General features: G+C 34.2%; 2 protein-coding genes and 1 long non-coding RNA gene across 4 annotated transcripts in view; all 3 read right to left on the bottom strand.

Annotated features, from left to right (window-relative positions):
* LOC100250202 (DNA-directed RNA polymerase 3, chloroplastic) overlaps nucleotides 1-14,894 on the bottom strand; it is a 51,148-nt gene extending 36,254 nt beyond the window's left edge. Inside the window, exons 1-7 of the mRNA XM_002274485.4 lie at nucleotides 13,982-14,894; nucleotides 8,652-8,852; nucleotides 8,406-8,539; nucleotides 7,881-7,950; nucleotides 7,326-7,384; nucleotides 6,919-7,036; nucleotides 3,508-3,621 (exon numbers count right to left, since the gene is read on the bottom strand). Of these exons, the coding sequence (XP_002274521.1) occupies nucleotides 3,508-3,621; nucleotides 6,919-7,036; nucleotides 7,326-7,384; nucleotides 7,881-7,950; nucleotides 8,406-8,539; nucleotides 8,652-8,852; nucleotides 13,982-14,773 (1,488 nt within the window). The 5' untranslated portion in view covers nucleotides 14,774-14,894. The remainder of the gene's footprint in view (nucleotides 1-3,507; nucleotides 3,622-6,918; nucleotides 7,037-7,325; nucleotides 7,385-7,880; nucleotides 7,951-8,405; nucleotides 8,540-8,651; nucleotides 8,853-13,981) is intronic.
* Nucleotides 14,895-23,507: 8,613 nt separating this feature from the next.
* Nucleotides 23,508-24,561, bottom strand: LOC104880720 (uncharacterized). The gene is made up of 3 exons (XM_019222868.2): nucleotides 24,459-24,561; nucleotides 24,268-24,375; nucleotides 23,508-24,163 (listed from the first exon to the last, which is right to left on the bottom strand). The coding sequence occupies exons 2-3, from the start codon at nucleotides 24,331-24,333 to the stop codon at nucleotides 23,654-23,656; spliced, it is 576 nt and encodes a 191-aa protein (XP_019078413.1). The 5' UTR covers nucleotides 24,334-24,375; nucleotides 24,459-24,561; the 3' UTR covers nucleotides 23,508-23,653.
* Nucleotides 24,562-24,716: 155 nt separating this feature from the next.
* LOC104880709 (uncharacterized) lies at nucleotides 24,717-27,019 on the bottom strand. 2 transcript variants are annotated; one of them, XR_786898.3, is made up of 6 exons: nucleotides 26,670-27,019; nucleotides 26,474-26,570; nucleotides 25,654-26,395; nucleotides 25,400-25,547; nucleotides 25,006-25,253; nucleotides 24,717-24,914 (listed from the first exon to the last, which is right to left on the bottom strand). It is a non-coding gene; the product is annotated as an uncharacterized LOC104880709 (long non-coding RNA). The 2 variants fall into 2 exon arrangements; XR_009466889.1 differs by having other exon boundaries at nucleotides 25,654-26,570.
* Nucleotides 27,020-27,667: the final 648 nt, after the last annotated feature.

The raw sequence follows: 27,667 nt of genomic DNA, 5'->3' as shown, positions 1-27,667 counted from the left end.
CCTCTGTGGCGTCAAACAACCCATTCGGCCCAGAAAGAGAAGAAAAAGAAGAGAAAACCCGCTTCCCCGACGAGAAAAGAGGTCAAGAAAGAGAACCTGTGTACCTAGACGCCTTCTCCATCAAAGCTTCGTCGGTGACCATTTTAGACTTTGGCGTCGAAGGAGACGAACCCTGCTAGAGTCCAAAATCAGCCTCGTCTGGACACCCACAGATCTCCTCTCGGCAACCCCCATAAGTCCTAGCCTCAAAAGAGTCTTCAACAATGGGTTGTCCCACCACAACTAGGCCTTTATGAGAGTCCAGAGTGGGTCGGCCCACTTCCACGCAGCTCTTTAAATGCATATTTGGTAATGGGCCTGCTTGGGACAGCCCACCATCCTCCATGGAACCTAAATAGCCCTCCTCAATGGCCCTCCTTTGGAGATTTGTCTCCAGCCTGAATGATATTGGGCTTAAGTGTGATGGCCCACAAACATCTATGCTTCCAAGAAGGCCCTCCACGATGGGCCTCCTCTTCACTGCCAGCTCTATGTCCCAACCCAAAATTCCCTTAGCTTTAGCTGCAGGCCCAGTTTTTGAATTATTCCCCCAACCAGACTACTGCCATCTTTTGGACTTGTCTACCTCTACCCCTCTTGTCGACATCAAGTCAAAAAGAGGAGCCTCCATGTCTGTCCTACAGAGATTTTCACCATCTTCAGATGGCACAACCACCTTTTCAGGTTGTCCATTTGACTGCATCTGCTTCACCATGCAGCCAGCGCGTGAAGTCCCCCCTTCTTCTTCCCTAGCCTCTTGCTCTTTCCCCGACCTATTTCTGATTGCCAGAAGCACTTCGGACACCCTTGGCAGCACCTCCCACCACAGTTGAATAGCAAAACAAGTAGTGTCGATTACCACTTGCAACGAACTTGGCCATTCCATCCCCTCCAACTTCACTAGTAATCTGGCCCATTAGAGCTCCTTTAAAGTAACAGTGCTTTCATCCACTGCAACGAAGCCCCCACAGCAGTCTCCAATCTTCTTAAAAACTTCCCGGCTCCAAAGGTGCAATGGTAATCCCATCACTCTCACCCAAACTTCCTTAAGATGTTCACAACTTTGAGAACAACCCACTTTAGAGTCCCACCTTTCCAAGTGCAGAATCGAATCCTTAAAACATCGGAAACCTCTTAATAACACTTTGTCTACCTCTGATTTATTCTCAAACTCAATCAAAATAAAAGGGCCCCCTATTCTCGCGAACTTTACTCCTTTGAGTTTCCAATGACTTTTTCCCCAGCTTTCCAGATCACACAGGTGTGGAACTGAAACCAAAGCTTCTCCCCATCTCCCAACAAGGCATCGGTCCAGCAACTCCCTTCCTCTTGACACGTCTTCTTCTCCAAGTTGTAGCCATGCTGCTTCCCTTAGCCTTCTCACTCTTGAAACTCCTCTTGTATTCACCGCATCAACGTAGGATTTTTCTTTCTTCCCCTTCCCCTTCGAATCCCCATCTCTACTCTCAATCTTAGAGGATTCAGAAACTTCCCTAGGCTCATCACGTGTCGATATTCCAAGTGAGCGAAGTTTATCAGCCAACAAAGCCCAACCTTCCAAGAAACATTTTCCTTCTGGGAACACTAAACAATGTCTCTTTGCATCCGAGTCAACCACTGAACACAATAAAAATCTGCCAGCCTCATTTGCTCGACATTCAAGTTTGAACCTCCTACCTCCATCCTCCCAGCTTTTGACGAATCTTTGCCCAAACTCCCCCCTACAGTTAACCTCCACTCCCTCCAACAGCCAACACAAGTTGGAACTTCCAAACCTTATCCACAAAGTGAATCCTCTGCTTCTTTCCACAATGATCCCCTTTAGTTTCTTCCCAAGCACATCCACAGAAATTTCAAAAGACTTGGAGTCTATTGCAAACCAGCAACTCCCTCCTCTTTTCCCCATCCAAGTGATTTTTTGCTACCAAGTCTATTTTGAATACCATCAAAAGGTAGTTGAGGGCTAGCATTATAAAAGGGAATAATCTACTCATTGTAAGGACTTTTAGTTTACTTTCCTTATGCAAAGGGTTTTCCCTAGATTTCTTCTTAAAGAAATCTTGGCTCTAATGGCATTTGTAGTAACTTGGTTGTAGTCTACCTAAATAGCAATTATGTTAGTTTTTCAATTTCCATCACTTCTCAACAAAGAAAAAGAGGGAAGAGGCATACTTGAATCTAGACACTTTAGCCAAGAGAGCCTCATCCACAATGGACCGTCTCCCCTAAGATGCCTTAACATGCAAACCACTCCCCCACCTCTCAGATTAAGGGTAGAGGACTCCTCAAACGAACAAGGCCCAACCCACTAAATCCTTCCTCTCTTTTAAGGCTTTCAAGACCTAACCTGACAAAGCCCATCTCTCCACTTTAAGCCTGTCCTAGCCCATATCACTTTATAAGCCCCCTTCTCCATCCATAGGCCTACTTCATTATAATCCTCATTTTGGGTAGGGCCATAGTTTTAAAAAACACACCTAGGCTCAAGGCGCCACCACTCCCTAGTTATAGTACCTTGTTTGCCAAGATATGCGCCTTATTGAAAAGGCACGACTTCTCAACTTTACTCTTCCTTTTTAAACACTTTTATTCTTGAAATTTCTAATTATATACTAAAATTATAATTTCATTAATTTTTTATTGAATGCTTCTTTTAAATGTTTTGGACCTTAAATTTTTTATTGATCAAATTAGATTTTAAATCATATTTTACAAAATTGATGTGTATCCAAAGTCTTTCACTTCACTCAGGCACACACCTTGTGTTGCGCCTTGCACTTAAGCTATAGGAGACTTTTGCACCTTAAATGCGCCTTGTGCCTTTTAAAACTATGGGTAAGGCACATCTTCCTATTAGGCCTACAATCACCCTTTTGACATATTATCTCTCCATTTGCAGCAAGCCATATATAGTTGAGCACCACCAAACCAAACCCAACAAGACCACATCCACACACCTTGTAAAGAGGTCCCATATTATTGAAGACATTCTTCTCCCCAAGCTAAATCCACACAACTTCCCTCACCTTTAGATGGCCCTTTCTCACCACATCTACAAAGGTTTCCCCCATTCTTGAACCCTTACTCCCCTCCCCTTGGTAAAGGGCATCCTCTAGAGGTGCCTTGAAAATCCTGAGGTGTGGCACAATTCCTAGGGTCCTTAGTTTTGTAGCAAGGATATTCCATCCCCTAGGCATTACCTTGCCTCCTAGAAACACTAGAGATAAAATGAATATATTTTGTTTTTTAGCAAGCATAAGAAGGATTCTCATCGTTCTTTTGTATTTATTTTTCAATGAAATGAATATATTTTGTTTCGAATTAAAAAACAATCGTTGTTATGGGCAAGATGTCTATGCTAACATACACTATAAATATTGCAAATGTGAATAGGTCATCCTTCTAGAATAGTGAAACGCAAGCAATTTTTTCACAAGGAAAAAAAGTGGAAATTCATAAAGCACTCACATTTTCCCGATCAACCAGACCTCCAAGGTTGCCACCTCTAGCCCATATACTCTCAACCACACTAAGAACCCTTCTATTTATCCTCCATTTGGTGTTTCCTAGAGTATCTAGGGCCTGCAAATGTACAATGTCATAACAGAATTAGATTTTATATAAAATAGCGATGCACAAAAACAAATTCAAGGCCTCTATAATACAACTCTATCTAGATAAATAGCAATAACATTGGTAAGATAACCAAGCAAATAATAATAGGAAGGATGAAATGATAAAATGGTGCATCACATGCTATGACCAATGTTTCAAAAGGCTAAAGGCAATCTTAAGGCATTTTGCCCAAATGAGATGAAGCGTAAGCCTCAAGATGGAGCAAGGCGTAAGCCTCAACTTAAACAAATAATAATAATAATAATAATAAAGAGAAAACAAAAATCTCAAAAATCAGGAAAATACTAATAAAATCACATGAAAATTAAATGATAAGAAATCCATACAATTCAATATTTTCTAATTTAGTTCCCCTCCTTGTCACTTCTAAAATCCAACTTTCCCTTGTGCCTTCACCAAATAAACTTCAAAACTACCATTACTATCATTAACTATATCCAATTGTTCAATTATCCTCTCCATCAATGTTAATTTCAACCCGTTTTTCTTTTTAAATTCATTAATTACAATGATTTTTTCTTCCTTTATCTATCAATAAGAAGATACTAATTATGTCCAATCAAAAATAATAATAAGATACTAATTATACATAACCATAGTTACTATAGTGACCAATAAATCCCTTATTTTTTCTTCTTAATCTCTCGTTTTCCTTTCAATTGAAAGGGTTAATCGGTAGTCAACTAAGCCCTTATTTTTTTAAAAGGTTTAAACCTAGCCTTGAATGTAAGACAAAACTTATAAATCTACCAAAACCCCACAAAAGCTCAACTCATTAAAACCAATGAATATTGAGGCTTAATCCTCTTATAAAATGTAAAGAAAAAGCCCATAAAGGACCTAAACCCATTGAAACCTTTTGAATATTTGTGGCTTAAGCCTTAATTGCCTCAAGGCTATAACCTGAAGGCTATAAGCCTCAAAAAGGTGAGGCTTAAACCTCAACAAGGTGAGGCTTAAGCCTCGATTCCCCTATGCTAAGGCTATAGCTTCAAGGGTAATTTGCATAGCCTCACCATGAGGCTCACCTCAAGACATAAGCCTTAATAGCCTTTTAAAACACTAGCTATGACACACGAAACAATATGTCAAATGATCAAATAACATGCAAAACAATAAGGGTTGAACCACCTATTCTTTGACAGTACTCTAATAGGATTTTTCCAAAGTTTTAGGGGGTTGAAACAAGGTGACCCTTTATCCCCTTTTTTTCCTTCATTATAACCATGGAGCGCTCTCCTGTATGTTGAATAAGGCAAAGGAAAAGGGCTATATTGCAAGGTGTTCATTTAGTGAAACAAGAGGAGGGTATGGAGATGTCCCTCCTATTATTTGGTAGTGATACTCTTATTTTATGCAATACTAGTAGGGGGCATACGGAGTACTTGAGTTAGGTTTCATGTGGTTTGAGGCAATGTTAGAGTAAAAAATCGATACAAAGAAAAGTAAGTTAATGGAGTTACTTATGTGAAGGTCTTAGCTAGGGTACCAAGCTTTAGAGTAAGTACCCTCCCTACTAGTTATCTAGGCCTTCTACTACGAGCTCCTTTCAAATCTTCACTGGGATGCAATGGGGAAATTTTCAAAAATGACTTGCTTTGTGAAAGAGACAATACCTATCAAAAGGAGGATGACTAACTTCAATAAAAATAAATAAATAAAAAATAAAAAAAGCTCCTTCTTTATCTTGCCAATTTAGTTCATGTTATTATTTGTCATACTAAGATAAGTTTTAAGGTTAAAAAAAATCCAAAGGGATTTCCTTTTGGGGAAAGGGAGTTCTTAACAAAAAGTAAAATATGGTGAATTGATCAGTAGTTTTCATGGATGAGAGGATTGGGGACTTGAGTATTAGAAGTTTATTGATTCTTAACAAGAATATTTTCGATAAATGGTGTTGGAGATTCACAATTGAGAATGAATCTGTTTAGAAGCAAGTGATCATGGGGAAGTAGAAATAGGACGAGGAAGAGGGGGGATGGTGCTCTAAAGGAGTGAGGGAAGGATATAGGGTGAGGGTGTGAAAGGCAATCAAAAGTGGGTGAAAAAGTTTTTAACAATAGAATTAAGGCTAGAATAGATCAAAGGGTGAAATTTTTTAAGAATGGATGGTGTGGTGATGTACCCTTAGGAGAGCCTTTTTCTGTGTTGTTCTCAATATTGACCACCAAAGATGCATAGGTAACTAAGATTAGGAGTAGGAAGAGGAAGGAGTTTATTAGAACCTCAACTTAACAAGACAGATTCATGACTAGAGACTCAACGAGGTGTAGGCCTTTTTTAGGAACTTACTAGCACAAATGATTTGTAGGGATATAGAGAATAGAATGGTTTGGCTAAATCCGAAGTGTGGTAAATTCATAATTAAATCTCTATATTTCTCTTTATCTAATGGAAGTATGGAGGTATTCCTCTCTTGCATTGTTTTAAATATGTGGGTTCCATTGCGAATTGGCTTTTTCACTTGGGAAGCTATGTGCGGAAAGATATTAACATTAGATCAGCTCAAAAAAGGGGGGTAGAGGATGTCGAACAAACACTATTTGTGCAAAGAAGAAGAAATAGCTAATCACATCCTCTTTCATTACTCCAAAGCACTGATGCTATGATTTTAATTTATGCTCTCTTTGGAAGAGTGGGAGATGCTTCCTCGGTCAAAGATGTCCTTTCAAGTTGTCATGGATTAAGAGCAACTCCTTTATGCTTATTTTAGACTATATGGAAGGAGAGAAATAGGAAAGCACTTGAAAATACCAAAAAGAAAAAAAAAAAAAACAAATCAAGCAATATATATATATATATATATATAAATCTTTTGGAGTAGATTAAAATGTACATATGAGATTTGCCCATTGTCCATGATAGGCTTTGTTGATTAGCTGACCTCTCAATAAAGTACGGGAGCTGTTTTTGTCTACCCCTCCATTGTATTTGGCCTTTTGGCACCTTTGTATGCATTGTGTATGCTTTTGTACGCCCTTTTGTCAAACACTACTAATATATTTGATCTTTGCCTATCAAAAAAAATGGTTTAGATGACAATTGCATGAATTTAAACTTGATCCTTCTTTGTTCTTTCTTTCAAGCAAGTAAAGGTGTTCAAGCTTAGGTTGATGCTTGAAAGCATGCCTATGATGCTTTCCTAACAAAACTTAAACATCTAAGCTAGCCAACATTTCTAGCCTTGACCTACTACCATAAAAAGATTAGGGAAGTAACTAAAAATGGTAACTTAGTTTTTACCTCAAATACTTTCTGCAGTTGTCTCCTTGGAACACTCTTAACTGCATCTTGCTGCTTTCTTGATCCATGAGTGCGCATGACATAAGAAGGTAAGAACAAGTATCCACCTTTGTCGTACCTAGGAGGAGTTGTTTTAGAAGATATTCAAATTACTTGGTAATTAAGTATAGAACATATCACCTTCTCTTTTTTTCACATTTTTATATCATCTTTCACATGGGCAACAAACTATCATTTTATTTTTTGGACTATTATGTTACATTGTTTTTCATTCTTTTGGGAAAGGGGAAGATGTATTCAAAGCATTAAGTTGAATTTTGCCGCAACTCAAGACATAAGCAAAAGAGGAAGCCATATTAAAAGAAACTGCAACGCAATATTATGATCTCTACTATTAAATAGCATACCCTTTCCACTTTTTTGGAGGTATCAACATTGGCACATAAGGAATCACCATATGCTTAGCCTGCATATAAACAAAGAGATACAACATTAGTTATATAAAAGATAGTCAAAACACGGATATCAACCCAATGTTCTTATTGCATAATTTCACTTGTGCACAGGTAGGTAACACAAGTTTGCAGTCACCCACTAGTTATCCAAATAAAATAAAAGAGAGGGAAAAAACACAGTGCAGTGATCTGATGATTTGATGCACAGAAGTTTGAGACACAGTTTAAGATAATACGACCATGTGAAAGATTAAATATTCCATAAAATAACTAAAGATATGAAGATGAAGACATAGAAATGATGTGTTTTCTTAGACACACTGCTTAACATAAATTATAAGAAGAATTAAATTTCAACATAAATATTTAAATATGACTTGGTGTTGTGAATTAATATTGAGTGGGCAAACAAGTAAAATTGGAAAGGAGACACGATGTGGAATTGCAAACTAATTTTCAATGGAAAAAACAGGTAAGATAAGAACAATAATATATCCTTTAACTTACAGTTCTATCGAGTCCAATAAGGACTAGGGGATCACATTCGATAACTCCATACTTCCTCCAATCTTTTTGTCTGTAATGACAAAAAGACAATTAAGAACTAAAATTAAAAGTAGAAAATACAGTAACAGCAAAAACTGGATCATCAATCATCCTCAATGAACATGCCCCACCGGGATATGCATAGTGCTCACAATGCCTTTACTTCAAACAAATCTACTAGTTGGCAATGACTACCTGGCTGCCCAAACACAATCAACCTAGGAACTTAGCACCAGCCTTTTTTTCCCTGTTAGGCTTCAACTAAAAAAAATATATATTTATTTATTTATTTCGTTATTTATTGGGAATAGGTGAACTTTAACATTATAATAGAGCATGGCACATCCATCAAGGAAATTCCCTATTCCATGCCTAAGATTAAATCATATGGGATATAAGTATGGTTTAGTGGACCACAATTAAGTCATCACCAGGTGCAGTTCTTTGAAGATAAATTGCAGAAAGAGAGAAGAAGTAAAGTCTCACCCTGATTCCTTTGTTACAGTTTTAAACGTGTGCCGAAATGCAGGTCGAACATCAGGTGGACAGTCTGCTGACTGGTTAACTGGAGTTTGTACATAAGCTGTTTCTGTCAATAATTCTATCAAACGACTTCCCAGCTGCACATTAAAGAGAAGGGTTTCAAAATCCAGAACATAAACAAAACAGATACACAGATAGAATTCCATCAATCAGTGATTTTAGAAATAAGAAATACCAATGGCCACAAACCTTGGCTTGGGTATCTCGACCCCAAGGTGTAATCTCCTCATTTTTCACCAGCTTTTGCACCTCAATTATTTTTTTCTTTCGAATAAAACTTTTAACACGCTTTCTTAGTATCTCCTTCTCTCTTAAACCTTCCTGACTATGACCCACAGTCTTATGTCTTTCGAAATTCTTTGTCTTCTCTAGGAAACTATGAATCCTAACCTGAAATAAAACAAATAACAAATGGAAGAATCAGTAATAATAAAACCATGGATAATAAAAATAACATAGCTTCATCTGCAAACAGTTGACACTAATTGACAGATGTTATAAAGGAAAAAAGAAAAAGGCCTGCCTCCTGAACATTGGACTAAAGTACTTCACTCCACCTCACATGAAGCCTTCTCCCCACTTCCATGGGAACTCAATATATGGAGAAAATAGACATGCAATGAGATTCAAACTCATGACCTCCTGACTAAGACCATGTTAAACTATGAATTTATCCCAAAAACCTAAGTAGCTAGGTAATAGTCCAATAATGTATATAATGCCAGCTTATATTAAGGCTAAACTTGTCACAAATTGGCCCTTGCCTTTTCATGAATTGCATAATTTTCTAAGCAACAACTAATGACAAAAAACAGAAAAAAGAAAATGAAAGATATAATTGAAGCTGATGGCAACTACCAACATTATTATCAAAGGGAATTTGGCAGTAGCTATCTTGACTACCTTAAGGAGTACAGGTTCTTAATAGGGCAACCACCTAAAGAGAGATATTCAAGATAGAAGGGCTTCCATGGACGGTTGCCAAAAGGCGGGCCACTTCCAATTGGCGTTTGGTCTTGCACTTGATTTTGTTACGTTGCTTGCCTCTCTTTGATTTCAAGGGATATTTTACTTTCTAAGCATTCCATTTCTACTTATCAACAAAAGGTTTCCATTTCATATCCAAGAGGGAAAAAATTATGGGGTTAATAGTACCAAAGACCTTCTCATTCACTGTGGAACGGTTAGCACCATATGGTCTATATAATTTTTCCACCTTTGGCACCTTTTGAGTGCAGTGCTGCCTAAAGCACTGAAGGATTCTCTGGCTAGTTGGCAGAGATATATCACCAGAAAGAGAAAAGGGATATAGTACAGAGAACAGCTACATTGAGATATTTTGGTGTTTGTAGAAGAAGCAAAATCGAGAAATTCATTAAGGCTTAGAGTTTGTCAAAGCTGAATCAGAAACATAAGCTTTGCTTGACACAGCTTTTTCCGTTTGGCTTCAACCAAAAGTTGAAGCCATGATTTCAAAGGGGAAACCTTGGTATTACGAAAGTTTCATTAAACAAGAACAACTTAAGACATAAGTTAAAAAGGGCCATATATAAGAAGTGAAATTATCCTAGCATAAGCTATTTTGAAAGATAGAAGCACATCTATTAAAATCACCCAAACAAAGGTAGAAACACTTACTAAGCTTAAAAAGAGCTTTTGGTTTCTAAAATGCTAATCCGAATAGAGCCATGATTTCCTCAAGTCTCTGCTTGGTCAAGGGAATATCTAGAAGAAGGGAACTTCTCTTTTTTAGAACTCAATAATAGGTTAGGGACCATAAGGACTTTTTTCCAGCCTTCCATTTGGGCTTTTTTTATCTCTTATCTTCCTATTTGTTGGGTATTCCTTGTATTCATCCTGCAGTGATTCCTCTTTCAAGCATTTTCAAAGACGTTTCATATTAGGAAACAAAGAGAAAGGGGAAGGCAAAATTGATATGGTTTGAAGCAATGGGAAAGAAGCAGATGACCCATAACAAAGCAAAAAATATGCTCTAGAAAGATGTTAGGATTTAAATAACTAAGCCTATTACTTGACTTAGTTAAGAGTTTTATACCACAAAGGGTGAGAAACTTTTTTCTTTTTCTTTTTTTTTTTGATAGACAAAGACCAATTGAATTAATAAACGCCTAAAAACAAGAGGCGTACCCCATGTATACAGGCAATATACAAACAAAGCCCAACCAGGCTGCAGAAAAGAGAAACAAAACCCACAATATAGGGGCTAGTCTCCATTAAGGACACAAAAATTCAAAAAAAAAAAAGAGGGATTGTCTAACCCCAAAACCTGCTGAGACCACTCTAAAAGTGAACGGGTAAAGAGCTTCCTCAGACTTTGGTCAGACATCTCTTCCTCCTGGAAAGTTCTTCGATTTCGTTCTCCCCAAATACAGCAAAAAAGACAAATCAGAGCCAATCTCCACACTGGTCTTTTCTTCTTCCTCAGCCCCTTAACTTTCCATTCTAGAAGAAGATTTCTCATTGAATCCAGGAACACCCAAACCAATCCGAAAAAAGTTAACAGCACAGTCCAAGGCATTCTTGTCTCGTCGCAATGAATCAAAATGTGGTCAGCCAACTCCTCACTTTCTTTACAAAGGTTGCACGTATTGGCCATGGACCATCCCCTCTTCATTAACATGTCTACTGTTAAAAATTTTCCTTAAACTGCTTCCCAAGCAAAAAAAAACGACTTCTAAGAGGAGCACACGAACCCCAAATCTCATTGGCAAGGAATAAAATATTGTTTTCAGCCCTTAATGACTTATAATATGATTTGACACTAAACTTTCCCCTTCCCTCATTCTTCCAAACTAAAGAATCCCCCTCTTCTTGAACCTTTAGCGCAGAAATACATTCTAAAAAACAAGTCGCCTCCTCCAATTCCCAATTTTGGAAAGATCTTCTCAAATGCACCTCCCAACAACCACCTCCATCCCCTTGCCTCCTCAAAAGGTCTGCACTGTAGCAAATTTGTGGGCTGCAATCCTGAATAGAGAAGGAAAATATCCTTCAATTTAGAATCCCCAACCCAATTATCCCACCAAAAACTCATGTGTCTACCATTTCTAATACGAATACTAGTTCTAAGAATGAACTCTTCCCACCCTTTTCTAATATCTTTCCAAAGGCTCAGCCCAAAAAAATCTCTCACCTCTTTAGTGGTCCAACCCCCCTCCACCTCCCCAAATTTTCCTCTAATGACTTTCCTCCAAAAGCTCTCCCTCTCAAGGGAAAATCTCCACAGCCATTTGCCTAACAAAGTTTAATTGAGCTTCTCCAAGTGCCTGAACCCCAGCCCTCCATGCTTCTTATCTTTACAAATAACTGACCAACTTACTAAGTGTATCTTCCTCCTTTCCTCCATATATTGCCCCACAAAAACTCCCTTTGAATTCTTTGTAATCTGATTCTTACTTTCCTTGGAATTACAAGGAACAACATAAAGTAGATCAGGAGATTTGAAAGAATGCACTTAATAAGGGTTAGTCTTCCTCCTTTGGACAAGTATTGTTTCTTCCAAGCAGCCAATTTCCTCTTGAATCTTTCCTCTGTTACGTCCCAAACTCCACATGATCCTTCAACAAACACAACAAACCAAAGAACAGAACAATGGCAAAGCAAGACCTATAGAAAACCAAATAAAAAAACAAACACAGTTCCAAAAAATCAAACATAATAGTAATATCCTCTAACAAACACAACAAACCAGAGAACAGAACAATAGCAAAGCAAGACCTATAGAAAACCAAATAAAAAAAGCAAACATGGTTCCAAAAAATCAAACATAATAATAAACCAAATAAAAAAGAAAACATAGTTCCAAAAATCAAACATAATAATAATAATAAGCAAACATTTTCCAAAAAATCAAACATTTTAAAAACATTAATCAAACATTTTAAATCAAACATAATAATTTGTTTTATAAGAGATTGCATTGAAGAGAGAAAAATGCACAAGAGTTCATCGGGGGCATACAAAGAGCTAAAAAACAAGGACTACAAAAAGGGGGGAAACCAAAAAACAGCCCCCACCCTCAAAAAGGGCCTAACCAATCTACACCATCAATTAAGGACAAAGAATTCTCATGAATGTACACCCGAATCCACAAAGCAATATTGTACAGGAAAAAACTCTTTAAGACTCTAATTTGGCAACTCCTCGTCTTCAAACACTCTTCGATTTCTTTCCTTCCAAATAGTCCAGAAAACACATAAAGGGGCTGCTTGTCAAGCCTTCCTCTGCCTTCTTCTAACAGGAAAACATAGCCACCCTAGGAGGGTGTCCCGAACTGAGCAGAAATAACCCACTGGATCCCAAATAAAGAGAACACCAACAGCCATAAGACCCTTGCCTTATCACAATAAAGAAGAATGTGGTCAATGGACTTCAACTCCTCTTTGCACGGAGCGCACCTATTGACTAGCAGCAAACCTCTTCTTTGGAGTTTGTCCAAAGTTAACACCTTCCCCCAACAAGCTTCCCAAGCAAAAAACCTCACCCTAGAGGGAACCCAAGGATTCCATATAATCCCTACTGGAAGAGACAGCACAATCTGGTTCCAACAACGAGCAAAGGCCTCTTATAGAAAACCTTCCTTTACAGCCACCCTTCCAAACAACTTTATCCTTTTGCTCCCTAATTACCGCATGGCCTTGCAATTGCCTAAGGAACCTCTCCACATAATCCAACTCACAATCATTGAGGCTCCTAACAAAATGGAAGTTCCAAACCCTTCCCCCCTCTCTTTGCTCCCACAAATCTGCTACCCATGCCTCTTTAGCCTTAGATAAAACAAACAAGGAAGGGAACAACCTACTCTAAGGAGACTTAATTCCCTAACCAAAAGACCTAATGACATCTCAGCTTATGTCACAATGGGGAGCATATGGCATTGATGAAAGCTGCAATGACAACTCTTCAGAAGGTAATGAGAAATGACAATTTCCCATCAAATTTGTTCACTGAATTGATTGGCAACTTCAAATTGTTTCTATACATCTAAAATAAATGTGTGCTCAATGAACAATAATATCTTTGGGTTAACATATACTCATTGTTTGCCAATTACAGAAATGAACAATAATATATTATTTCGGTGTGTAATATTGTAAGGGACAACCCCAAGTAGCAGGATTTAAGGCTTCCCTGAATTAGAGTTGAGTAATATATATCTATTTAGTTGTACACGGGAACTTTTACTATATGTTTCTAGGGCATCCAAATACTGTGCCACTAACTCATGGTAAGTAATATTATTTTTAAGGCTTCCCTGAATTAGTGTTGAGTAATATATATCTATTTAGTTGTACATGGGAACTGTTACTATATGTTTCTAGTGCATCCAAGTACTCTGCCACTAACTCATGGTAAGTAATATTATTTTTAGTGCATATCTTTTTCTTGTTTTCATTCAATTACACTGCAAAAATAATGGAATTTTTTAAAATCAATGAGCATACCATGAGATTATAGTATCAAAAACTAAACCCACAATTCAAAAACTCAATCCTCACCTCTTGCTCAATTGCCATACCAATCTGCACTGCAGCCTGAACAACCCTAACACACCCTTCCTCATGCCCCATCATTACCAATCCCATCATCTTATGCATAACAATAACGGCCATTTTATCAGCTGGCAACAACTCAATATGTGGTGCATACGCCGCTTTCTGTTTCTTTGTCCTCTGAGCTCTCTGCTCCTTGTCTATCGCCTCCCTCAATGGTTCGAACCACCCCAGAAACAATGCCTTCACGTACGGTAAATTTGGGGCCAACTTCTTCTCACACATCTCCCTCTCTATCTCTCTATACTCCTCCACCATTCTCTCCCACGCTTCCGTCTCCGCTTTCACTTGCCTTCGCCTAAGCAAACCATAGTTCCTCCTCTCGGTTTCTCGAAACTCCAATTTCACATTTTGCCCAGTTCTCCTATTTCTTTCACACCAATCATGGAACAAAAATGAGGAAATCCAAGGTGGGTCTTGGACAAATATTCTTGGGATTGATTCTTTCACCTGGATGTTTGAAGAATCTTGGAGGGTTTCAATAGAATTGTTAGTCGGTGAGAGTGGGAGAGCATGGCATTGGGCTTCGGAGTTTGAAGAGTGTGAAGGAGAGTGGAAATTGTGCCGGAAAGAGGATGAAGAGAGTGAATTTTTGGAGATTGTGGAGGTGTGGAAGTGAGGGGACGGGTTTGAAGTGAAGAGGACAGGGAGGGTTCTGTGGGGTTTATGATGGTCTAGCTTTTTCGGCTTCTGGATTTTAGCATGAGGGATTGGCAAAAATACAGCTGTGGAAGCCATGGCTTTGGGATTAGGGTTTTGATACAAAGAGAGGAAGAGACGAAGAAGACGATGATGATAAAACCATCCTAAAACCCCCTGTTTCTTCTGTTGCGAATCTCACGTTCAGTCCATTTAACTGAAAAAAAAAAAGACAACAACAAAAAAACAAAAAGGGTTATTTGATTAAAAATGAATTAAAAACTTTTGGAAATCTAACCCATTTTTTTTTTTTTTTTGTCATATTTTTAACAAAAATACCTTCATATTTCTCATAAAAATAACTCTTTCTTTTAAAATCTGATTATAAATACTTAAAATAATCAAGATTATTTAAGTCAATAAATTATTTTTTAAATAAATACATGAAAAATATTAAATTCATAAATATAAAAATTATTTCACTTCTTTTAATTAATTAATTCTAACGAAAATATCAAGTCTCCTCCTATTGCAAGGCACGATCCCTTCCACTAGAACAAGTAGTTGAATACCAAATGTCGGTACAATAATATTTGTTACATTCTCTTAATTTTTACTATAAATATACATTTTTGTTTATTAGATCCTCTTCATTTTTACTATAAATTTAAGAAATAAAATTAAAAATAATTATTCATATGGATGTAAATCTCTCACCAAATATCAATAAAAGGAAAAATATACTATTAAAGTAACATTCAATTTCCTTATTAGTATTTCATTTCTTCTTTTATAATTTCTTTTCTTCGTATTTTATTTTCTTTTACAATACATCACTAGAAGAAGACTCTAACCTATAATTTGAAATATCATTCATTTTTCAAAACTTTTATATCAAACTTTTTGTCCATTATTTTATTTTATTAGAAGATCACTTAAATTTTAATTTCTCTTATGTAATAATTATTCATAATTTGGAATTATGTAAAACTAAATCTTACAAGTCAAATAGTAAAAAACAATACAAAAAAAAAAAAAAAAGATTTTGATGCATGGTTAAAAGCTATGTGATAATTATTATTATTATTATTATTGGAAAAAGTGGGTTGGACTCACTAGTTTTAAAAAATTTAGCAAAAATAACTCCAAGTTTTATCAATTAGATTTATCTTCATTCATTAAAAAATATTTAAAAATACATGAATTCTTTTATAAGTCAGATATTATATCATGAAATGACTTTTTTATTTATCAAGTTAATAATATCGATTGAATATTTTTTTTATCATGAAAATTGATTTAAGATAAATAAAATAAAAAATTTTAAAATTAAAAATAAAAACACTTTAAAATTAAAAATATAAAAATATTAACTTTTATTTAGCTAAAGCACACTAATAAGAAATATAGATATCAAGAAAGAGTTGAAAATATAATAAGAGTCAATATTTTGTTTTTTTTTTATTTTTAATTTATTTTTAATTGTATTTAATTTTTTTGTTTCAATTATATTTAATTTTTAAATATTTTAGTTTTAGTTATACTTTAATTTTTAAAAATTTCTTATTTTATTGTTGATGTCGCTAACAAAATTTTTATTTAATTTTATTAAAAAAAAAGTGAGAAGATAAGTGGATTTATGTAATATAGAACATAAAATTGTTATTAATTAAGGAATTAGAAAGATTTTATTTATCACTTGAGAATTTTAGAAAAATTTTCCACAATAATTTCTATCTCATATTATATAATAAAAAATTTATAATATATTTATTTGTAAGATACTTTTATCAAATTAAAATGATAATTTAATTTAATATTATCATGTAAAAGGATATTTTAGAAAATAATTATATGATTTGTGAAAATATATATATATTTTAAAATATTTTTAAATTGATGAAGAGAAGACTAATGTATAAAAGTTCACGTTCATTTTTCTGTATTTTTTCAATCCCCATTATTTATGAATAGAAGTTATAAAAATAAAAATAATAATGATCTTCATACTAGTTAGTCGAATGGTTGACATTAGGAGTTATGAATATGGTTCATGCTTTTCTTTTGTTTCCACAACTTTTAATTCCACAATGAATGGTTTTTGTTATTTATTTTTATTTTTTTAAAGGATGGTAAATTCATGAATACTCTTTATCATTTCATTTGGAATGATCTATATCATAGACGGGATTTGGTAAGCTATGGTGTTTATAAGTTACTTCTTCCTTCACATTAAATCAAGAATGATGAATATGCCTTTTATATTCTGCAATGTTAGGGTAAAGAAAGAGTTTGCTTTTGATCTTGTAAAATGTGTTGGTTGACTTGTTTGATAAATTAGATATTTGGTTGGTTTTATACCAAATAGCAAAAGTGGAGAGTCCATTATAACGTTCACAATAGTGGAATAGTGGTGATGGACTAATATTAAAAAAAATTGTAACATGTGTGCTAATTATCTTTCAATGAGGTAACAAATTTTTAGTTGCGTTCTTGAATTGATTAAGAAGTTCATATATGCATTTGGTTATACTTGTGTAGAAGATAGTACCATTAGGATTTATGTTGTATTTGGTTAAGCTTCATCGTAATTATAATGATGAAAACTTGGTTTTCTAGATTTGACTTGGAATATAACGGTATTTGGTTTCCTTTATATATATATATATATATATAATCAACATATTCCTTGATAAAATACATTATCAACTAACCATATGTCATGGATTTCTTATAAATAGATAAATCATTCACGGTCAGTTTATAAATTTGGGTAATCAATAGAGAATATAGTGCACCTCCTTCTAATTTGAGAAATGACTTGTCTTAGCTTACGAGATGGATTTCTCATGGTAAGTGCACTAGTATATGTAATGCATATTGGATAGGACTTACGGTAAATCATGACCCAAAGGTATCAATTTTCATGATTCACCGAGCTACTATATACTACATAAACTCTTAACCTTTAGAGGATATTGAGTCTATGCCAAAATCAATAAAAAACTTTGACTTATGGGTGAGACCTTAAAGTGATCATATATCTTTGTAGATTGGGTCATTGTTGATAGAGACGGGTGGCAACAAGTATTCTTAATAAAAACACCCTAATATCTCATGAGATTGAGATAATATGTCTCCTTAAGTGATCCAAATGACATGTGATCATGAAATTTGTAGCCACAGTAATTCCTTTAGTGGAATTTAGCATATGCTCCTTAGGGGTAGGGTATGCTAGTTAATCACATAATAAGTGAGATCTATAACTCAAGGATTGGAAAGATAATCTTAATCAATGATAGCATTGTCGTATTAGATTATGGATATCAGTTCATAAGGAGTCTACATATAGTGATAGTAGGTCATGGACCCAAGTTTCGTCTCATTGTTATTTACATAAGGTATTATAGTGCAGTTGACTCTCTTTAGTGGAATATTGAATCAACTTCAGAATTGGATTTTGAGGAAACCAATAATCCTATAGGTCCCAATGGTCCTCACTCTGAGTTTATATATCATGATGACACAGTTTATCAAGGTTAGATAGACTCTAGTTTATTTTTGTGCATGAAGGTGTTTTGGTAATTATGCAAGGTTGCATAGGGAATAATGAACAAGGTATTTGGATTAAGTTAATTGATTACTTAGATAGCTCTATGTGGTTAATTAATCAATTATGACCTGTTTTGGGCTAAATTAAGTGACTCAAGTCTTAATAGGCTTGAGTCACTTTAGCCCAATGAGTAACCCTATAAATACTCTAGTTAAAGTTTCCTAATAACTTTCAGTTAGTCATTTTTCACTTTTAGAGAAAGAGAGTCAAAACTTCCACATTTTCATTACCCACATACACTTTGGAGCGCCGAGATTGTAGTTCGACGAAAGATCTTGAGTGTACAAGACCTTTAAATTTTTTAGGCATGTTCTTAATTAGACAAATTTTGATTTAGGAACATTCAGATCCCAAATATAAGTTTTAAATCTCTAGATCTTTATTTGAAAATGGTTTTAAGACTTCTTTTTTTTGCTGCATTAGATCTAGAGACCAATAAGGATAGATGCATGCACCTTACAAGATCCAGCGCATGAGAATAGGGTTCCAACAACTAACAAAAAACTCTATTTCATTTTTTTTTCTAATGATGTTTTTTAAAACCAAACTTTATCGATTGATTCAAAACATCAACTCCTCGATAGTATCTATCGATCCTCTCAAAGTTTGAAGAAAGAAGGAATCACTCAAATTTCTGGATGACATGGTATATTCCGTAGATTAGATAAGATATCATACAAATCATTTCTATACTAATAGATCCTTTATTTATTTGAGTATCTAATCAAAGTTGATTTTTTTTTTATAACTTCATTGAAGAAGTTCTATTTAAGAAGTTTTATTTTATTATTATTATTACCACCCAAACAATACCTTTAACATGATTTAGGGCCTATTTGGTTGCTATTTTCAAGAACTGTTTTCTGTTTTTGAAAACAAAAAATACTAAAAACTTGTTTGATAGAGAAAGTTGTTTTAGTTTTTCTTGTTCTCCATGTTCTCAAAATGACACTTTTTAGAGAACAAAAAAAGGTTGTTTTCCTTTTCTTTTTTTGTTTACAGAACAAAAAAAAAAAAAAAGACATAAGAGAACAACTATTCTCCGTGTTTTTTTTCTCCCGATTCTCACATTTTTTCTCCTCCGACACAGTGACGACATCTCTAGCAGCACGAAACGAAGGTAACTCCACCAACATATATGTGCTTTCCTTTTATTTCCGCATATGTTAAAGTTATTTTTGGTAGATCTAGTAAAATAGGCTTATTTTGGTAACATTTGTTGAGAAAAATGTCATATCTGGGTAAAGAGATAATTTTTTTTTTTGGTATTGTAGAAGCTATTTTGCTTGTTTTGAAATCTATTTTTGTTTGGAATGGGATTGTTTCTCAGTTCTGTTATTTGAATGAGATCTGAGTTTTTTTTTTTTTTTTTAATCATGCGTTTTTAGCTTTTTGATTTTCCCTGTTTTTTTTTCCCGTTTGGATGTTGAGAAAAGTGGGGAACGAGAAAGAAAACAAAAAAAAAAATTCCTGATTTTTACCATTTCTCAGTTCTGATTTTTCTTGAGTTGTTTTATTCAAGAAAAACAAAAAACCTACTTAAGGACATGGAAGAGAATGAAAACGAGTTGCTGGAAAATTCATATTTATTGAGAGGGTTTTGTAGGTGAATTTTTTTTCAATTTTCAAGAAGATTAAAGACGAGAAAGAGAAGAGATAGTAATATGTAAATAAGAAGGTAATATTGGGTAAAACTTTTTTCAAGATTGTCATGGTCATAGAGATTTTTAAGGGACATGAGGGTCATTTGTATGGATAAAATGGTTGGTAAAATAAAATTCATAAATAAAGAGAAAATACATATATTGGTCAAAACATCTTCAAACTTCAAACTTCACAAATAAGAACACCATCTTGAGCCATGCGTGGGAATCCCTTAGAAAATGACACCATCTTCAAACTTCATCTTACTTATAACTCAAAAAATAATGAACAAAGTGTCATTGTAAACAATTATTGGCCAAAGCAAATTTATTAAAATAACAACTCCGCTACTTTGACTTCAATCATCCAAATAAAAATTATATTTAGATTAATTACTAAAAATAAAATTTAGAATAAAATTTTTGTTTATATGAAAACTAAAACTTATTTTGATGGTTTTTTTGCATTCTTTTTTCTACATCTCAAATGAACATATTTGCATTTATTTTCATGTCCTATATATATTCTATTTACAAGCTTGTTGGGTAAAAATTAGTTGTAAAGATTAAATTAATTCTTTTTAAAGCTTTTTATCTCATCTTAATAGAATATACTATAATTCTTAATAAAATTAAAGATTAAATCAAGAAAAAAAATGTTAATAAAAATGATTCTATCATGTTTGATTTATTTTAAAAAAATATAAAAAAATATTTTTATTTTAAATTAATCAAATATAAAATTAATCAAACTATTATCCTTTTTATTTACTTTTCTTTCATTTTTTCCCTAATTTTTGTTTCAAATTTTATAAAAACTAAAAAAAAAAGTATTTATGATCTAATTAATATCAAATCTATATTTTTTTTCTTTTAGATTTTTATACACTATATGTCAACAATCTTAATTCTCATTCAAACATACCCTTAAGTTCTATTGGTGATTCTAAAAGTTGTCTTCTTATAAAGTTTTTATTTGTGATGGGATTGTATAGATGACAATTGAGATAATAGATGTTGAGGATGCAACAACATGGAGAGGTAATATAGAGAAAATCATTATTGACATCATGGTAAATGTAGTTAATAAATGTAACATGGATAGTGGTACATTTAGTGTCAACACATGGAGAAGGATCTTACTTAAGGTCAATAGTTAAGGGAAAAGAAATTTCAATTTGAAGCAGCTTAAACAAAAGTTTAATAGACAATGTGCAATGCACCCATGAGTTCTCTAATCTTTTAAAGCATATTGGATTTGGTTGAAATGTTGAAACTAACACAGTGCATGCTCTAGAGGAAACCTGACAAAATTACATTCAAGTAAAAAATAACTTTTAAACTAATTACTTTTTAATTTAAATATTTGGTATACACTAAGAGTGAGTTTTTCCCCCTCTATTAGGCACGCCCAAATGCAAAAGGATTTTGCTCAAAGGGATGCCCAAACTACAACTTGCTAGGATTGATCTTTAATCCATCAACATCAACTGGTGTCCTCCACTACTCTTCCACCCAAGATCCACCAAACATTGACGATGAGGATGAGATGGATGACAATTTGGAACATGGTGGAGTGCATGTGGATGTAGATACTGAGATCCTTGATGATCCTCTATGACCAGAGATGGTAGGAGGAGTGATCACCCATTCTGGAAAGCGTGCAACTAATTCTCTATTAGAGCGTAAAGGTAAGAAAGAGTCCAGATTAAGTCAAATGGGAGATGCTTTGAAAGCTTGGGCTGAGGCATCAAAGGCTAGAACGGAAACATCTCGAGCTAGAACTGAGGCATTATTAGCTAGAGTGGAAAGATATAAGAGTGGAACTAGTAGTGAAGCTACTAGTGCAGGTACTAATGATTTTAGCATAACAAGGTGCATGACAGCCTTACAAACCATTGAATTGTTGGATAATGACAAATATTTAAAAGCTGTTGAGAAATTCACAATGCCGGAGTGGAAAAAGATATTTATCAATATGCCTGATGGGAGGAAAAGGGCATGACTTGATAGGCTTTAAATGTGAATGTTTAGATGAATAACTATTATGATGACATTGTAATATGTACTATTTCTCTTTTGGTTAGAATCTTTTACCATGCTCTTTAGTTTTTCATTGTATGGATGTTATTTATGGTTATGAAACTTACATTATAGCTACTTTAATGTTCATTTCATGCTATTTTATATTGTGAGTTAATTTGTTTTGTGTAGTAACCAATGGATGATAATAGCATAAGCAATGGTTCACTATATGAGTCAACTTTATATTCTAAAGAGAACGATGATTTAGATGAAATTTTTATTACCCACATAATGAATGAGTATGAAGAAATATTTTTATGCAAAACACCTCAAAGGACATCAATGTTAAGTGGTGCACAATTTGTAAAAGATATGATAAAAGGTCATCCTCAGACATGCTATGAACTATTTCGGATGGATAAAGAAACATTTATGAACCTTTGTGATCATCTTAAAAGACATGAAAACTTACAAGATACAAGATTAGTCTTAGTTGAAGAAGCAGTTATTATGTTCTTACTAATCGTAGGACATAATGTGAGAATGAGGGTTGTAGCAGACCATTTTCAACACTCCATGGAGATTGTCGCTCGACACTTTAAAGAAGTTAGATGTCCATTCACAACAAGACCGTCACCAAATCTTAAAAATCCGTGACCAAAACCTATTGTCGCGGCCTTATGAAACCGTGACCGAGCGTCACAATATGAGGCGTAGCTAAAGGTATTGGTCACGGTTTTCTAAGTGATCGTGACCATATGATTCCTTTTTTGTGACGGCCATACAAAAACCGTGACCAAAAAGTTAAGAATACTTGATATTTATTAAGTTGATTTAGTCACGGTCAGGTAATAAACCGTGACTATATGTAAACTTATGGTTACGGTCAATGCCCTAACCGTGACTAAATGGAATGTTATGGTCACGGTCAACGCCCTAACCGTGACTAAATGTATGTCTATAGTCACGGTTAATAAGATGACCGTGACTAAATTAAATGTTATGGTCACGGTCAATTCCCTGACCGTGACTAAATGGGTCGTATGGTCACGGTCAATTCATGAATCGTGACTAAATATAGGTGTATGGTCACGGTAATTAAGTGACCGTGACTAATAATTAGGTCTATTATGACAAAATGTCCACTTATGGTCACGACTATTAATGACCGTGACTGAAAATAATCATGTGATGGTCGCCTTATCCCCAAATTTTGGTGACGGTTCATTATTGATCGTGACTAAAAGTACACTTATGGTTACAATTTTTTAGTGGCCGTGACTAAAATTTGTTATATTTTGGAAATTGGTTTTTTATAAATTCAAATTTCCCAAACCTGTTATAAACCCAAACAAACCCATTTTAGACCTGTATATGCAATTAAGCAATTAAAAAAATTTCTATATATTACAATCAATTATTCCAAGCTAGTTAAAAACTTATATATCAATATATAGTCATTAAATAAAAAAAAACATAATACAACAAAAAAAAAAACCAAACAAACAAAAAACAAAGAGATTCAAATTTAGTTTCACATTTTAACATAATATAACAAATCAACCAACCAAACATCACATAATAGTCATAGAAAGCAAAAAAAGTTAGGAGAATCTATCATATAAATAAGTAGCATATTCTTCAAAAAAGTTAAGATACTCTATCATATAAAGATGTAGCAAAATCTTCAAATTTATACTACTTTTGCTGAAATTGTTGCATCATTTGCATCATCTGTTCTTGAATTTGTGCTTGCATTTGTGCTTGCATTTTTCTTTGCATTTCCATCATTTTTTCTTCAAACTCTTCTTTCACTTCTTCTCGTGTCTTCTTTTGAACTTCTATCAACCTTTCTTCAAATGTTTCTTTCACATGTGAGAGTTCATCTTTCACATTGGAGAGTTCTTCAGTTGCAGTTGTAAACTTTTGTTCTGCAGCCATTAGCATCTCTTGGGCATTTTCAAGTTGTGTTGAAAGAATAGCTCCTGATCGCCTTCTACTAGTAGAACCAAAGACTAAGGTAGGAGTAGGACCATATCCATACCCTCGAACACGACCATGTCTCTCTGGACCCATGACTCGAGTATATATCTCATCTACATATGTAGATGCTACAGATGTAGATGATACAGATGTAGATGCTCCAGATGATGCAGAAGTAGAAGAAGATGTCCCTTCAGGTTGGGATAGTAATTGCTGAAATTGATCCTGAAATTGTAAAAAACAAAAAAAAAAATTGTTAGACTTTTAAAATAATTTAGTATGAGGCTATGATTGAAATACAAGTATATAAAATTTATTTACTTCATTACCATAATCTCCTTAGAATGATCATCAACAGGTGTCCCATCTTTTCTTGTGTGTGTCAAGGCAAACATCTCAATTCTATTAGGCTCACTTCGATCCTCTTTCTTTTGTGCCTATTCTTACAAGTAAAACAATTGAGTTATTTATGATGAATTATTTATGTACAAACAAATCATATTAATAATAAATTTCCAACCTGTTCATATCGAATTTGAGCATAACTTTTTGATCCCGATGTATGCTTTATCACTTGCTTTGCCCTATTTGCCTTGTTTTTTTCTGAGATATCCTACATTAATTAAAAAATAGCAAGTCACCTATATAGGTAATAGAAAGATAATAAAAGTTATATACATGAATTATTAGGTTAGATATAACTAATAAATATCATTTTAAGTGAATATGACTATCATAAGATACATTATCAAGAAAAGATAATTATCTTTACCTTGGCCTTAGGTGTACTTCAAAAATGGATGAGCCACCTCCAATCATCATCCGATAAGTGTGGAGGTCGATGGCACAATCTCTCCTCATCTGTATTATAAGGGTTATAATACTTGGCCTTCATTTTATTTTTATAGCTTCTAAACAAATTTCCACAACATTGAAGAATGTAGCTCTTGCATGTTTCTTCTAGTTCATATTTTTCCTGTATTGCATTAAAATCTCATGTATAAATAAGAGGTATCATTTTTAAACAATAACATTACAATTTAGATTGAATAGTAACTAGCATATACCAATACTAAGGCCCAAATCTTTTCCTTCACATCTTCACTAACATGATTCCAATCTTGAACTTGGATGGGTACATTGTGTTGAGATCGCACCAATGTTCCCATATAGCTTGATAATCTTTCCCCTTTTCCATCATAAACAACTTGCCCTCTCATATTGAATCGTGTAGTTTTTTTTTCCCCGGGTTTCATACTAAGTAAATCTAAGTTACGTGTTGGGCCACGTGTCCTCTTTTTGCTAGAAGATGAACCTATTAAGAGTAATAATGAAATTAAAAGAAACATAATTTACTTATCTTATATAAATTTAAACATTAAAAACCTATCATTCAAGAAATTAAACATATGTAAACACATTTATCATATGTAAAGTTAAACATAATCTTCTTAATCATACCAGCAACAGAAGGATCTGAAGAATCAGAAGGATCAGAACTACTAGGAGTAGTAGTTGCAGCAGGTTGTATGTCTAAGAGTTGTTGTAGATTGTTCAACTCATCTTCTGGAGACACTATTTGTACTCTTCCTCTTCGATGTGACATTTCCTACATAATAAAGTAAATTAGAAAAAGTAATACAAAATAAGTTACATAAATAATATGAAATAAATTACAATTTGTATATCTGGTAAGTATATATGTATGTACTTACCAATATTATTAGCTACACATCATCTATATCATCATCATGAATGAATTCATTATCTCTTTCAATAATGTTTTCTTGTCGTGATAGTAGAACATCTGTTTGGATAGTTTCTCCTGCAATATCATTTCTATCCCAATTGATTAAATCATTCTCGACCAACTCATGCACATCACGTTGACTATGAAGTGTTATAAGCTGTTGATATGGCTCTGGATCATTAGTAGATACTTTCTGATTCATATCATAAACCCCTCGAGTTTGTATCTCTACAACGGTGTGCCAATTTTCCTCATTTGAATTTTGAACATAGAAGACTTGTTTTGCTTGAGATGCAAGCACAAATGGTTCATCTGTGCATATGGTACGTTCAAAATTCAAACACGTGAACCCATATTCATCCTTCTTTATTCCCCTTCCACTATTGATTACATCCCACCAGTCACACTTGAATAAAATAACTCTATTTCCACCAAGGTAATGTAACTCAATTACATTAGTTAGCACACCATAGTAAGAAACATGACCAGGAATTGGGTTCTTATCTCTTGCACTTGCAAAGCTTGATACCTCTACGGTCACAACAACTCCACTATTTTGAGTTTTTTTTTCCTTTTTCTCGTTCTCTTGTGTGAAATCTGAACCCATTAATGATGTATCCTCTATAACATATAACTGATGTACTTGGTCCACAAGACAATGATAGTATGTGTTCAGAAATTGGACCTTCATGTCGCATTTGTATAATCTATAGATTCAAATATAAGATGTTAATACATACATGTGTATTAGATAATAGAACAATTTATGTAGTGAATGAACTTACACGTTCTTCAAACCAACTAATGAATTCTCTTGTGTGAATCAAATCTACATCTCGTGCACGAATACGAGGCTTAACCCTTATAGATTGCTTATGCTCTCTGATAAAAAAGAAAAAATTAATTATAATGTTCACAAAGACCAAAATTAAATTTTTGTACGAGAATTAATATAAAGTTTTATTCAAATAAGTGTCTTACTCAATAAATGACGTCACTTCCTCACAATTAGTCAACACATATAAATGTGCTTGGGACCATTCTTCTGTGCTAAGAACACGAGATGTTGACTTTCCTATTGTACGTCCCATACATTTGAAAATGGTTAACCCTCCACCATTTGTTATGTTATTTTCAATGACATAATTTCTTTCTTCACGGTCATGCTTCGTTTCAACATCATGCAAATATCTTGAACAAAAGGTTGTACATTCTTCTGCTATGTAGCCCTCTGCAATAGAACCTTCTGGACGACTCTTATTACGGACATAAGACTTTAATGTACGTAAATACCTGTCATTCCACAACATGATAGATTTGTTTCATGAACTATACGAAACTTAATATACATAAGATTAATTGAATGAGAACATACCGTTCGATAGGATACATCCATCGATATTGCACTGGTCCAGCGACCTTTGCCTCACTTGCAAGATGAATAGGTAAATGCACCATAACATCAAAGAATGATGGAGGAAATATTCTTTCTAATTTGCAAAGTGTGACTATTATGTCATTCTCAAGGTGCTCTAATTGATCAGTCTTTAACACTTTAGAACACAACTGTTTGAAGAAACTACATAGTTCAACTATAACAGCACAAACATTCTTATGTAGAACTCCTCGAATTGCAAGTGGAAGAAGTTGTTGCATGAGAACATGACAATCATGAGACTTCAACCCAAATATCTTTCTTTCATTCACTTGTACACACCGAGAGATGTTAGAAGCATAACCATCTGGAACCTTTACTTCTTTCAAAAATTTACAGAATTCCTTTTTTTCATTTGAAGTTAGTGAATAGCATGCAGCAGGCAATATAACCCTATTCCCTCTTTGTATGGGGTGAAGTTGATCTCTGATACCCATAACTTGCAAGTCAAGACGACTATTGAAGTTATCCTTCGATTTACCATCGATAGTCAACAAGGTGCCAACTATACTGTCACATATATTCTTTTCAATATGCATTACAT

This window comes from Vitis vinifera, chromosome 11, assembly GCF_030704535.1.
Source record: "Vitis vinifera cultivar Pinot Noir 40024 chromosome 11, ASM3070453v1".
Lineage (NCBI taxonomy): Eukaryota > Viridiplantae > Streptophyta > Magnoliopsida > Vitales > Vitaceae > Vitis > Vitis vinifera.
The sequence above is the reverse complement of the archived record's forward strand: the minus strand, read 5'-3'. Positions and strand labels throughout refer to the sequence as shown.

Bases quoted from the DNA above. Each gene is read 5' to 3' on its own strand.
- LOC104880720 (XM_019222868.2), bottom strand. From the start codon at position 24,333: ATGTTTGCCTTGACACACACAAGAAAAGATGGGACACCTGTTGATGAT. The intron at 24,164-24,267 runs GTAATGAAGTAA...TTACAATTTCAG, and splicing joins ATCATTCTAAGGAGATTATG to GATCAATTTCAGCAATTACT.